The 13,968-nt window shown below is 42.9% G+C and overlaps 1 protein-coding gene across 5 annotated transcripts in view; it reads left to right on the top strand.

Moving 5' to 3' along the window:
• The window catches only part of DENND3 (DENN domain containing 3), a 41,941-nt gene extending 27,973 nt beyond the window's left edge, over window positions 1-13,968 (top strand). For 3 of the 5 annotated variants that reach the window (XM_060277573.1, XM_060277574.1, XM_035125222.2), the window contains 10 exons: window positions 1,493-1,755; window positions 2,437-2,607; window positions 3,615-3,744; window positions 4,093-4,200; window positions 5,635-5,771; window positions 6,443-6,603; window positions 9,085-9,218; window positions 10,837-10,949; window positions 11,068-11,205; window positions 12,480-13,968. In XM_060277573.1, coding sequence (XP_060133556.1) covers window positions 1,493-1,755; window positions 2,437-2,607; window positions 3,615-3,744; window positions 4,093-4,200; window positions 5,635-5,771; window positions 6,443-6,603; window positions 9,085-9,218; window positions 10,837-10,949; window positions 11,068-11,205; window positions 12,480-12,680 — 1,556 coding nt within the window. In that variant the 3' untranslated portion in view covers window positions 12,681-13,968. Of the gene's footprint in view, window positions 1-1,492; window positions 1,756-2,436; window positions 2,608-3,614; window positions 3,745-4,092; window positions 4,201-5,634; window positions 5,772-6,442; window positions 6,604-9,084; window positions 9,273-10,836; window positions 10,950-11,067; window positions 11,206-12,479 lie in introns of those variants that run through there. The other 2 variants (XM_035125223.2, XM_035125224.2) reach the window with 2 other exon arrangements.

The raw sequence follows: 13,968 nt of genomic DNA, 5'->3' as shown, positions 1-13,968 counted from the left end.
GCAGAGGAAAGGTCTATGAGTAAAAAACATGGGATACCTTGGCTGATTCTGTTGCCTCTCTGCAGCGCTATCATCCAAAATGAGATGCATTTCAAAAATGGTACCTACCTGGTGCAGGCAGAATTGCCAGCTTCACGTGGTTCGGTTGATATCTCATTTTACACTTCTAATAACCTGTACATGTTTGCTACTGAGAGTTGGCAGGCTTTCCTTGGCCATGTCTGGAATCTGTCTCTGTGTATATTGGCTTGCCCGGCCTAGACTCAGTGGGAGACTGCGTCGATGAAACCGGCAGCAATTGCGGAGTTACTTGAACCATACTTAAAATGGTGACTTGATAATAGTTGCTGAGGTCTTTTTTCAGGAGGCAGTTCTGCAGTCACAGATGGTACGTATAGTAGCAGCTGATGTTGGTTTTATCCGTGCGACATTGTGGCAATTGTTTTGTGGATGAGGTATAGCCATCACACTGCTGTTGCTTCTCCATGTCTTGCTGCTGTTCCGTTTCTCCAGTTTCTTCTGCGACTGGGTTGTCCACTTCATCTCACCTGCCCCATCTCCTCTTGTAAAGCCTAGTCCATATGAAGCCACTTCTTCCATTCAGAAAAAAAAGAGGATAGATACTTGAATTCGAGATGTTAGGGGCCGTAATGGCAGAGGCAGAGGGCCAGGAAGGAAACCGAAAGCTTACTGTTTTTATTTATATTTTATTGCAAATTTTCAGTGGAGAAATAAACTGGAGGAAGGAAGGAAAGAAAGACAAAACAAAACAAAAAGAAAAAAGTGCTTCAAACTGTGACAAAATACAATGTACGGGTATATAAATAGTATGATTATTCCAATGAATATACAATTATTAACAAGTCATTATAATTTTCATCAATGCATTCCAAATATCATTATATTTATCCATACACAATCTTTGTCTAAAAGCAATCCGTTCAAATGTTGAGTTATCATATCTTGTATCCATTGATCAAAGGGAATACACACTGTATTATTTTTCCAGTGAACCAATATCAGTCTGTTGGCTGAAGTAAAGGTGCAAAGAATCTAGATTGACCCACTGTCAAACCCCATATTGTTGGCATGTGGTTTAGGATAATATTATCACCTGACAGGTTTAATTCCCCCCCCAGTAGTATTTACGCATCCTAATACTTTCCTTCAAAAATTTGTAAGCGTTGGACATTGTAAACATATGTTTCAAATAATCATTTCCCCTAATACATCTCCATGTTGTCATAGATAATCGCTTTCTATATGAATGAAACTGAGTCCACTAAATTCTAAATGTTATAAGACGTGGCTTATAATCTCAAAACACATTTGCCACAGAAGCTAAAACCTTGTCCCACTGCTTGGGTAAAAGATGAACTACCGTAGTTTGGCTTCCTGTGTCGTGTCAAACAAGGTTAAGCATGACTTTTTCTCAGGGTGTCTCGGGTTGTGTAGAAATGTTAACAGGAAATAATTGTTCCTTTCGTTTAAGGACATCAGAAACAAATAGACCCGGAAACATTTAAGGACTTTTACACCTACTGGAAGGAAACGGAAGCAGAGGCACAAGAAGTAAACCTGCCCCCCAGTGTAATAGAACGCTTAGACAAAAACGAATGTGTCTACAAGTTGTCGTCCTCTGTTAAAACGAACAAAGGAGTTGGAAAAATAGCCATGACTCAGAAGCGCCTGTTCCTTCTGACTGAAGGAGTTCGGCCTGGCTATCAAGAGATTGCAACTTTCAGGGACATAGAGGTGAGTGTGACATAGACTCAGCAGCTGAATTCCCTAATTTTGAAGATATTTATTATATGACTGCAGATTTGGGGTTACCTTATATCCCAGTTGGTGGCCTTTATAGAGGCCTTTAATATATTTATGTGCTTTAGGGCTGGTGGTGGTATGCATAAGAAATAGTTGAGGCAACCCTGTATCTAAAACCACCATTAACATCTTGTGTAAGTGTTTGGCTTTTAACATGAGTTTTACCATACCAAAGTTTAATTTTTTGGGTCAGTTGTGTCTGTTTGGCAACCTGTTTAGTGCTGGAAATTCTTGCCATCTCTTACTGGAACTCTCCCCCCCCCCCGGCATTTTAATAATACGCATACAATACAATCCAGGGGGCTCTGTTGCATCTGTTGCAGGTTTGGAGAACCTTTGGCCTTCTGGGTGTTGCTGAACTTCACTTCCCATCAGCCCCAGCAAGCATAGCCAATGGCCAGGCCAGGCATGATGGAATTTGTAGTTCAGCAACATCTGGAAGGCTGGTGGTTTCTCCACACCTGACCATTGGAAGCAAGCCTCTGGAAAGAGCTTAGAATCCGAGGTACTGAAAAAGTTACAGGGAAGGGTTTTGGAGGAGACGGCTATGTAGCTGTACTTTGCCTCACTTAAAACTGAAGTTCTAGTTTTTCTGTCTTCTCCCAAACCTAGGAAGTGAAGAGTACGACAGTTGCTTTCCTGCTTCTCCGGATTCCCACCCTAAAGATAAAAGCCATGTCCAAAAAGGAGGTTTTCGAAGCAAATCTTAAATCTGAATGTGATCTGTGGCACTTGATGGTGAAAGAGATGTGGGCTGGGAAGAAAATGGCAGATGATCACAAGGTCTGGCACTTTGAATTGGCGGCTGAAATATGTTTTGTATTGTCAAAAGAAAAGTTTTGCATGCTTTTACTATCTTGTTGACTTTTCAAATTCCCATGTTTTGCTCGCCTTCAGTTGTAAGAGAAGATTAATAGAGAAGTGAAGTGACCAATTTTGCCAGGACTGCAGCTGTCGTTACAAAAACCACAATACTGTTGGTTAATGTGCCTGACATCTTCTGTATCCATATTTTAAACGACCGTTTTATTGTATGGCTTCCTTGGCGCACATTTGAACCTGATTCTGGATGGATTGGTGCAATCCGTTTTTACTGTTAATGGGATGTTAGTTAAAGGGCCCTGAAGGAAAGCATTTCCTCCCCTAAAGTGGGAACTTAATAAGTAAATAAGGGACCTAGGTGGCGCTGTGGGTTAAACCACAGAGTCTAGGGCTTGCTGATCAGAAGGTCGGTGGTTCGAATCACTGCAATGGGGTGAGCTCCCGTTGCTTGGTCCCAGCTCCTCCCCACCTAGCAGTTTGAAAGCACATCAAAGTGCAAGTAGATAAATAGGGACCGCTCCGGCGGGAAGGTAAACGGCGTTTTCGTGGGCTGCTCTGGTTCGCCAGAAGCAGCTTTCTCATGCTGGCCACATGACCCGGAAGCTGTCTGTGGACAAACGCCGGCTCCCTCGGCCTATAGAGCGAGATGAGCGCCGCAACCCCAGAGTCGGACACCTTTACCTTTTTTAATAAGTAAATAAACAAAGGCTTCATATTGTTAGATAGAATTTGGTAATGTGATTCTATAGAATATTGCATTATGCACACATGCAAAGCCGAAAGGGATGATCGTGGACATACACACTGGGAGATAAGCATCGGCTTTTTCTTTTTTTAAAAAAAAAGCAACAGAAGGCAAAAAGCAAATAAGTAGTTTTATTATTTATTGAATTTATATACTGCCCTATACCCGGAGGTCTCAGGGCGGTTCACAGAACATAATGGATTCTTTTCATTTTGTCCCCCAGGACCCTCAATATATTCAACAAGCACTTACGAACGTTCTTCTGATGGATGCAGTCGTGGGTGTGTTGCAGTCCTCTAAGATCATTTATGCTGCTTCCAAACTATCTTACTTTGACAAGATGAAGAATGAAGGTGAGCTGGTTTGTGGCTTAAATGCTCCTGCTAGAACCGTTGTTATATATCTAAGAGCGTCGTCCAGAACTCTGTTGGGCTAAGGCATCCCCAATCATGCATCAAGCCCAGGAATGCCTAGGAGCCAGAGAACAGTGTGTCAGAGTTTGACTGCACCCAAAGGCTCTTCTCAAGGCCCAGGGCTAATAGTAGGAGGAGCAGAATCCCAGGACCTGTTGTGTGACTATTCTGACTGTTTTCATTCCATGACTGGCCTTTATTTCTTCAGGCATTTGCATGTGTTTTTCTTCCTGGGCCTGATATAAACTTTGAAAAAACAACAACATGTATTTGTCTGCTCTTCTTCAGTCCCCATGATGGTCCCCAAAACAACGAGAGAAACGCTCAAGCACAAGATTAATCCATCAGCTGGGGAAACTTTCCCACAAGCAGTAGAAGTCTTACTTTACACACCAGGTATGGAATACTGTATTCCTGGAAGGGGTGTGTGTCAAGGAACAACTGGAGCTGGTTGCACTCAGTGACACTACGGCACCCCAGTGTGTCGGGACGGGGTATGCTGGCTTCTCAACAACTGTAGAAGTTGGGGTAGATAACAGAAAGAGGCCTCTTGGTGAGATTACATGGCTGAGGAGAGGAGGCAATAAGAACTCTGGTATCCTCATTCCAAGGCCAAATATCTATCTCACTAAAAAGGGACACGGGTGGCACTGTGGTCTAAACTACTGAGCCTTGGGCTTGCTGATCGGAAGGTTGGCGGTTCGAATCCCCACGACGGAGTGAGCTCCCGCTGCTCTGTCCCAGCTCCTTGCAACCTAGCAATTTGAAAGCATGCCAGTGCAGGTAGATATATAGGTACTGCTGCGGCAGGAAGGTAAATGACATTTCTGTGTGCTTTGGCACTGATCACACTGTTCTGTTTTGCCAGAAACAGTTTAGTCCTGCTGGCCACATGACCCGGAAAGCTGTCTGTGGACAAACGCCGGCTCCTTCGGCCTGAAAGCAAGATGAGCGCCGCAAGCCCATAGTCGCCTTTGACTGGACTTAACCGTCCAGGGGTCCTTTACCTTTATTTATCTCACTATTCTGGATTTCCCATAATTGGGTCTCCAGTTGTTTTGGACTACAATTCCCATCATCCCTCACCACTGGTCCCCCTAGCTAAGGATGATGGGATTTGTAGTCCAAAGAAGAAAAAGCTGAAGACACAAGTTTGGAAAACCCTGGGCTAAATGACACATGACAGAGTAGTTCAGGAGTGAACACCCTACTGCGGTTCTCAGAGGCTGTGGCAGAAAAGGATGACAAACATGTCAGGAAGATTCAAGGACAATCAAAGGAACATATAAGCATTTCAGTGTACTATAGCATAGTATCAAAATGATTTATTTTGGCTATGGAACCAGAAAAAGCATTTCTTCTCTTCTCCCAGTGCAGAAAGTGCTGGTGCTTTAAGCTGAAGAGTGGTTCTTATAACCACCACCTGTGTTGGAAAGGTCTTCCAGTAAATCTGATGCATTGAAACCCGCATCCTCCATTCTTGGCTCTGTTAAGCTTTGTAAAATACAGGGACCGTCTTGAACAAAAACACTTCTTAGTGAAAAAGGTAACAGCTGAGGGAGACGTTAATAGCCATCAGAAACAAAGCTGCTCTTTACAGTGTTCCCCAGTAATCCAATTTGTAAGATGGCATAGCCAGATTTATACTCTTAGATAGTACGTTGCTCGATAATGTATTTGTTCAAACGTATTTTATCATAGCTGCCAAGTTCTCCCTTTTTTTAAGGGAAATTCCCTTATGCTGAATAGGCTTCCTCGCAAGAAAAGGGAAAACTTGGCAGCTATGATTTTATATCAAGAGTGTCACTATTTTCTCCTTCAAATGCTTAGGGCAACTTGATCCAGCAGAAAAGCATGGGGATGCCCACCCAAAATTATGGTGTGCCTTAAATGAGGGGAAGGTGGTTGTGTTCGATGCATCGACGTGGTCCATACAGCACTATCTTAAAGTAGGAAACTCTAAACTGGTAAGCAACGCTGTGCAAATACTGCATAATTTTTAATTTGCTTGCAAAAAGTATTGAAATGCGCATGGGCATTTTGACTTTTTAAGCTTTTCTGAGTCTTCCATCCTTTTAGTTTTTGTTTTGGTAGATGTGAGTTGTGCTGGGTTTTTTTTTCTCTGTTTCATTGTTATTTATGTGACAATATATTCTGTCCAGATATACTGTATCAGGAAATCCAGGGAAAGGTGCAGAAGGAAAACCACCCGTGTTTTTTTTCTTGGGAGGTAAATAGTGGCTAGCTGCTAGTGGAATTGACACACACTGTTTGGAATTCTCCAAGGCTTCACTGAGCGATGGGGGCAAAGAGACTCTGCCAGGAGGACCTGAGAGGCACAGGTTTCTATGCAGCATATGTCAGAAAGGGGCACAGGTGTTTCCTTAAGTTCAGTAGAGACAGATGCTTCTCCTCCCTCAGTGTTTGGGATAGGGAACTGCCCATCCAAGAGGCTCAAGGTTACACACAGCTGCTTGTGCAGCACACAGTTAACTGGAATTTCACCTCTGGAAAACATCTGTGTGTCTTTCAGAATCATCAAAGCTTTTCAGGGTTGTTACGTTTTGGTGCGATATTGAGAGCTTCCATATTGCAATGGTATAGTCTTCCTGAGTATTTCTTCTTCTTACAAATGCAGAATTGTATGGTAATGGCAGAACAAAGCCAAGTCTGGATCGGTTCTCAGGACTCCATTATCTATTTGATCAACACCCACAGCATGTCTTGCAATAAGCAGCTGAACGACCATCGCTCTGAAGTTGTGGACATCATTGTGGAAAACGGAGACGGCATCTCCAGGTCAGCTGAATATATAGCATGGCAGGTTCTCTTGTTCAAAGACCAACTAGGATTGTATCCTGAGTGCAGGAGATATGTGCTGCCAAAAACCAGGCTGTGAACCTCCTGATAGCCAGCTGCTTGAGGAATTCCTGAGCCCCTGTTTCTTAGGACCTCTTCCTTTCAGCCCACCTCTAGGTGAAAAATGGAGAGCAGCTTTGAATTCCCCCCCCAAACCTAGAGGACACAGAACTTAACAAAGCTTAGTGGAAACTAAGGGGGTAGCTTTACAACAGTGCAATCTCAGCACGTGGGGAAATTTTTAGTGAGAAGTTCATTTTTTAAACCCACTGAAGCCAAATGTCCAAGTATGAGGAATTTCACGGGGAAGGAAAAGGAAGCGCAGCAAAACGGTTTTGGCGAGAGAAGCTGGATGATGCACCAGTTTGTAAAACATTTCTGTTCTCTTGTGCATGTCTGGGTGTCAGGGAGCCACCAGGGGTCAGCGGAGAGTCCACGAGTGCTCAGCTTCCTCTGGAAGGTGGGACCGAGGCTCAGGAGGAGGTGCTGACCCTTAGGGATGTTGGGGAGGTGAGGTTGCCAGAGAGAGGGCTGCAGGGGGCGGACCAAAGCACTCAAGAGGGGGAGACTCCACAAGGGGCAGAGCCGGTCCCTCAGCTAAGCAGCTCTAGCGGAGAGAGTGCTCCTCCAGCTCCCTCAGCCCAGCAGAGGAGGGGCGACAAGAGGAGGGACCAAAGGAGGGGGTTCAAGGTGCCTAGGGGGTTGTGCTGGAGGCGTTCACGAAGGGAGGTGCTTCCAGATTCTGGATTGGATTAGATCAGACATGCTTTTTGATGCTCTGTCTTGTGCATATGTATATAATAAAACCCTGTAAAACCAAGCACTGGGTTTGGAGCCGCTTAATTTTCTGCTGCTCCAGAGAAGCGGACACAGAGCAATGGATTCAAACTACAAGAGAGAAGATTCCACCTAAACATTAGGAAGAACTTCCTGACAGTAAGAGCTGTTCGGCAGTGGGATTTGCTACCAAGGAGTGTGGTGGAGTCTCCTTCTTTGGAGGTCTTTAAGCAGAGGCTTGACAGGCACATGTCAAGAATGCTTTGATGGTGTTTCCTGCTTGGCAGGGGGTTGGACTGGATGGCCCTTGTGGTCTCTTCCAACTCTATGATTCTATGATTCTATGATTCTATACTCGTGAGGAAGCTACACATACTCGTTACACTGGGTACCCACTTGAAATATTTTGTGGGTATATGCCAGGTTCTGCCCCACGTCTCACTAGCCCCTGGGCATAGGCAAAGCGACTGGAGCACCTTCAGCATTCCCCTGTAGCCTGGACTCACAACTGCGATTGTGAGCACCAATTCAGCAGTAGCGCAATAATGCGGAAAGCTTGTTGGAGGTTAGAAGCATACCTCAGTTTATTTACAAAAGCTAAACTACATACCGGTACTATACAACAGGCTCACTTGCACGAGTGTTACAGCTCTCATGCAGCCATCTTATCAGTACAAGATGAAACAGAAAAAGCCCACACAGTCAGAGATGGAAGAAGAGAAGAGCAGTTTCCTCCCCCTCCTTTCTCTAAAAATCAGATCACCAGATTCTCACAATGCGAGGGGAGAAACTATCAACAATCTATCAATTTTAAATGAAAAACAGGAACTGGGAACCTGTAGTCCTCTAGTCCTCCTGCACTACAAAATCCCTGACTCCTGGTCATGCTGGTTATGGCTTATTGGGGTGAAGTCCGATAATTTCTGGAGGTCCAAAGGTTCCCTTGCCCCGAGGTAGAGGGTGGCTCTCTCCTGTCACCTGCAGAACTTTCTAATCCATGAGATGTGTCAAAATAACAAGAAAACTCCTTGCAAAAAGATGAGCTTAGAAACTAGAAAATGTAATTCATCTTCCAGTTACATTTTCACCTTTTGTCCAGGTGGATGTTGGAGAGGTATGACCGCATTTGAAATAAGAGCAGTCCAGTTTGGATGACACCAGGTTTGAGCTGAGGTATTAGTTCCAAAAGCTGGTTCCTCAGTAGTGTGTGTGTGTGTCTCTCAATATCTAATTCATGAGATCGGATATAGTAGGCTATTTTACAGATATAAACAGCAGCGCAGCCCTAATGCAGGAGAAATGTTATTGGACAAATTTTAGTTAACTCCCTCTGCGGTGACTACTCATTTGTCTGGAAAGTATGAGCTAAGAGATTGCAGTGAAAGGAGGCTAGAATCTATATACTACAAAACTTGGAATACAATTTTTTAGCTGAAAAGCAGGAGGGGTAAAGGTAACGTTTGAAGACTATACACACACACACACACACACACACACACACACAGACTTCTCGGGCAGACAGGGACTCGTGAATTGAATTACATGTTGTGGCTTCACCCACAGTATTAATTTCTATGTCAACTTTTTTAAAAAAATTGTAACACAATGTCCTAACATCACATTATTTTCCTTGTGCATGGGCAGTGAGGCCTATTCTTGCAGCGTGGACGGAACAGTGATTATGTGGAACATCAGCACCTTGAAAGTGAACCGCAGATTCCAGCTGCCCTGCGAAACTCTGACTGCTATCCAATTCCACAGTAACAGGCTTTGGTGCTGTAAGTTTCCTGTGTCTTCTTCTACCTGAAAAGAATTTCATTTAAAAGTGAGAGGTTGGGGGAAAACATATCTGGCTTTGATTCATAAGAAACCGGCCACCTTTAGCCTCCCCCTGCTCTTTCTTAGAGACCTTCAGCCAAATGCTTATAATAACTTTAGCGGACTACAGCTGAAACCGTGGGACTGATTAATTTAAATTTCATTTCTGGGAAGACTCTTTCCTTGCTGCAAATGTAAGCCTGTTGTTTCAGTACTTTGCAAGAAGCACTTCTCTGCATTGGAAAGAGAGCTCACCTGGTGCTCACGAAACCTGACAAACTCCTGTCAGAAACAGGAGTTTTCCTAACATGATTGGTATCTCCCTTCAATGCTTAATAGAAAGAAAGCAGCACCAGAAAATATGGAGCCCCAAAATGGTGCAGTGGACCAGATTAGGGTCCCCAACATGTTCTCTTTTCTTCCCTGTGAACCATTTATATCCTTTTGCTAAACTATTCCATAGTTAAAAATATTAGTGTTAAGCTTAGAAAAAATACAAGGTGTGACCGGAAAGTTTGGTGAATGGTCACAGAAATCGGACAGAAATCTGATACAATGCGCTGTTGACAAGGTTCGTAGACTGTTGGAAACTTCTAGAGAAGTCCTCTTTTCGTACTGCTTTTAGTTCCCTCATCACAGCAGCTTGAATGTGTGAAATGTTGGAAAATGTGTGCTCTTTCAGTGCAGATTTCAGTTTTGGAAAAATAAAGAAATTTGGTGGCGCCAGATCGGGAGAATATGGAGGTGGGACAACTCAGTAACCTCAGGAACGATTTCACGTGGAATATGAAATCCTTTTGCCATCGTTCGGACAGACAAACGCTGATCCCACATCAATAACTCCCAAACTCGTCGACATTTGCTGCTGTTCTGCTTGTCGACAGTCCGCCAGACCAAGGGTCATCTCCAATGGTTTGCCACCCTTCACGGAAACGCTTAAACCACTCATACACTTTCAAGTTACAGCTTCATCTCCGTACACAGTTGTAAGCATATTGCGGGTTTCCGATGCCGATTTACCCAATTTGAAACAGAATTTCATCTTGACTCTCTGCTTCATTTTCAATCACAACACACTGCACTATTAACAGCTACTGAACAGCCCCAAGACGGACAAGTCATGGGGAGAGTTTAAACTAACTGTGATCCACCTGGAGAAGGAACTGGCAAACTGCTCCAGTATTTTCCCAAGAAAATTCCATGGACATAAAAAAGGAGAAGCTTTGAGAAGAAAGTGAGAGTTTCCAAGGCATGCTCTGGTTCATGGGGTCACGAAGAGTCGAACACGACTAAGACGACTAAACAACAACAAAACAGCTCCCACATGAACGTAGGCCGTCAACAAATGCCAAGACACCTGCACATATGTTAGCCGAGATACAGATGGATGCTTCCCATGTCTCTCTGTGAATCTGGCAGTTCATATTATCACATACAGGGGTGATTCACCCTACTTTTCGGTCACACCTTATATTTACTTATTTTGTGTAAAGGATTCACGCACCCCCATCTTCATTTCTGCTTCGATGAGACAATATTATCTTTGTTACTAAGTGCTTTGTGAATGTTTGTTTTAAGGTATAGGGAGCTGTATTCTTGTCGTCTCAACAAATGGTGTTATTCGGCAAAAGGTACAAATGGAAGACAACACGAGAGCTATGCCCTTCCTCTGTTTCCAGTTGTTCCCTGAGGTTTGTAACAGTAGATTGCGGCAGTCGATTTATTACTACCACCTTAACCTAAACACGCTAAGCAATCCTTTGCATTAATACGACTATTCTCCTGCCTTTCTCTTCGCTTTTGCCTTAGAGTGACCAAGTGTTGGCATCATGTTCAGCGAGCACTGAATTGTATTTCTGGAACATGACTGATCTCTCGACGCCCTCTCAAAAGATCAGCCTGCAAGACTGCTCAGAGATCACATGTATGATGAAAGTTAAAAACCAGGTAAATCGGATGCAAAGGAACTCTGCTTGCCTCTGGTGGCTTATTCAGAGATCTCAGCTATGATACAGAAGTCCGCCTAGGTTTATGCAAAGGCTTCTTGCTAACTCCATAGAATTGTGCTTAGGGTTTCACTCCCCCCTCTGCCATAATTACAAGCCGCTTTTGAAGCTCCCTTCAGATTTGCCACATCGCAAATCTAAAGTTCTGTTAGGCTCATGGATTTGGTTTGAGGGTTCTTTAGCTATAATCTTCTCATTGTTTAATGAACCAGGCACACTTGGAAAGTTTTTTTTTGTATTTTTCCTCCAAGGACTCCAGAATGGCATTGCGTAGCTTTTTCATGACGCATCCAGAATTAGTGAAGGCGAAATGGTGTGCTCTGTCATTTATCACTTTGCTTGTATCTGACAGCCTGTGGAGAACCATAGTCTCCTCTTCCTATTTATAACTACCAACTATTTATAATTTACTTACTGTGGAGTGGGCAGTCTCAAATACCCTATTTTAATTTAAATAACAATTACCGTACTACTCCGTGTATAAGACTAGGTTCTTTTCTGTAAAAATTATGTTTAAAAGTTGGGGTAGTCTTAGACATGGATAGTGCATAGGGTGATTTGATTGGTTGCTGCCGCGGCTGACAATAGCTTTTGGGCGTCTTACGGTTGTTGCGTTGATTGGCTGACGCTGTGGTAATAGGGCGGGTGATTGGCAGCTTCTGCCAGTGAGAGGACAGACAAGAGGTGGATTTTGTGATGCGTGTTGGTGAGCAATTTTTGGCACTCCCCCCAAAAAGCTCAACAACTCTGCCATCTCCCCCTCATTTTCTTAGAGTCCCCCAAAATAAGGGGTGTCTTATACATGGGGGTGTTTTATACATGGAAAAGTAGGGTAATGTAAGCAGATAGTGATGCTAGCTTACATCACTATCTAAATATTACTAAATGTTAAACTTCACTTGGTTATGCAGCTAACATGCCAAGTTGATCCATATTACTGTGAGTTCTGTGGTTTTCTTCTCAGAAATGTATGCTGAGGCATTAAAGATCAGATACATATTTGTGTCTCCTGAAGGTGATCGCATATGCCAAAATAAGTTGGGCATTAGTACTTGTATTAATAAATTAGCTATTAGTCACCAGTTTGAGGTGTCCCCCCCCTTCCTTTCTTGCAGCTGCTCCTGTTACTGCTGGAATAAATTATGAAATAATCCACATTTACATGCACAATGGAAATACAGTATTTTGTTTTAAAAGGATGTGTTTGTCTTTCAGATATGGGTTGGCGGCAGAGGTCTTTCTCAAGGCAAAATCAAAGGAAAGATCTATGTGGTTGATGTTGAAAAGAAGACGGTGGAGAAAGAATTGGTTGGGCACATCGATACGGTGAAAGCTCTGTGCTCTGCAGAGGACAGATATGTTCTTAGTGGCTCTGGAAAGGAAGAAGGGAAGATAGCAATCTGGAAGGTTGAATAAAGTTCAGTGTTTCAGTTTTGTTTAATTCAGTTTTTAAGGCTGGGTACAGAGAGTCCGCTGGCTTCAGTCTTGTGTGTATCTTGTTCTTCCTTCAATGTTTTAACTTATTAGATCACTTTTCAGGGTAATTATTATTGCTGTTCTAGAATAGCAGAAGTAAATTTATATCGGGTTATGATGACCATGAATACACTGAGTAAGAAACTTGAAAACGTACTAGTAAATCATTGAATGAGTCTTTAATATCAAATTGTAGAAAGCACTTGAAGTTTATTGTTTGCTGCATTATAGGATCGGTGGCACCTTGTTCAGACAGCGTCATCAGGTTCTGTGTTTCCTGAAAGGCAAACTGTTAGAGTGCAATTACGGTAATCTGGCAAAGTCTGTTAAACTTAGAAGGGTGAATGATGACTAATGCCCTTAAGATTATATAGTGTCTTTTAAATGGGATAAGTTGGTTGACAGAGACCTGTCTTTTCCTGGCTTACCAATGTTGACCTCAAGATTTGTGCCATGTTGAGTTACCCCACTGAGAATGAATGGGGAGGCTTTTGCAAGAAGGGAGCTTCTCGCTGCACTGTAGAGATCACTATAGTAAGATATAAGCTTCCCCCCCCCCAAAGTGCTGCTGTCATGAGACTTTTCCACTAGCACTAGTGCATTGAAGAAATTTCCCCTTCTGAGGATTGCGGTTACTTGCTAATCTGAAGAATTGCAAATCAGGTTCTCAATTCCCTAAAAATGGAACTGTTGCTTTCTTTGTTTATACATTTAACGTACAATATAATTTTCAAAGGTGCTCCCCTTTATTTGCGAACATAAGCTATGCCACTCCTCCTTTTTCAAATGCTCTTACTTCCCACAGCCTTTCAGAAAGTTTGTAAGTTTCATTGCCGGGTGCATAACACAAAATGCCGACTTCAAGCAACTGGCGCTCTGCTACGTTTCCCTTCAACAGACATTCACATCAGGAGTCTTTACTCACAAATGAGTCATTCCCCTGCCATTTTTTTAAAAAATATTTATAGCTGAATTGTAAATAAGTAATTCTGTCCTCCAACTTTTTAACACTATAAAGTAATTATATAGTGAGCCTGAAGGAAACTTTTGACGGCCTTAACTTTCGTATTGGGATAGTGTGTTGAATAGCATTGTAAAGACAGAAATGTTTGCTATTTTTGTAAACAGTTTAATAAAAGATTGAAGTGTTACAAATTGCTAATTTCATATTCCCTGTGTGTAACAGAAGGATTTCTATCTACTAATAAAACCATGCCTTTTGGGAGTA

Source organism: Zootoca vivipara, chromosome 8 (assembly GCF_963506605.1).
Source record: "Zootoca vivipara chromosome 8, rZooViv1.1, whole genome shotgun sequence".
NCBI classification, from domain to species: domain Eukaryota; kingdom Metazoa; phylum Chordata; class Lepidosauria; order Squamata; family Lacertidae; genus Zootoca; species Zootoca vivipara.
Note: the sequence above shows the minus strand (reverse complement) of the source record. Positions and strands in the feature narration are given on the sequence as shown.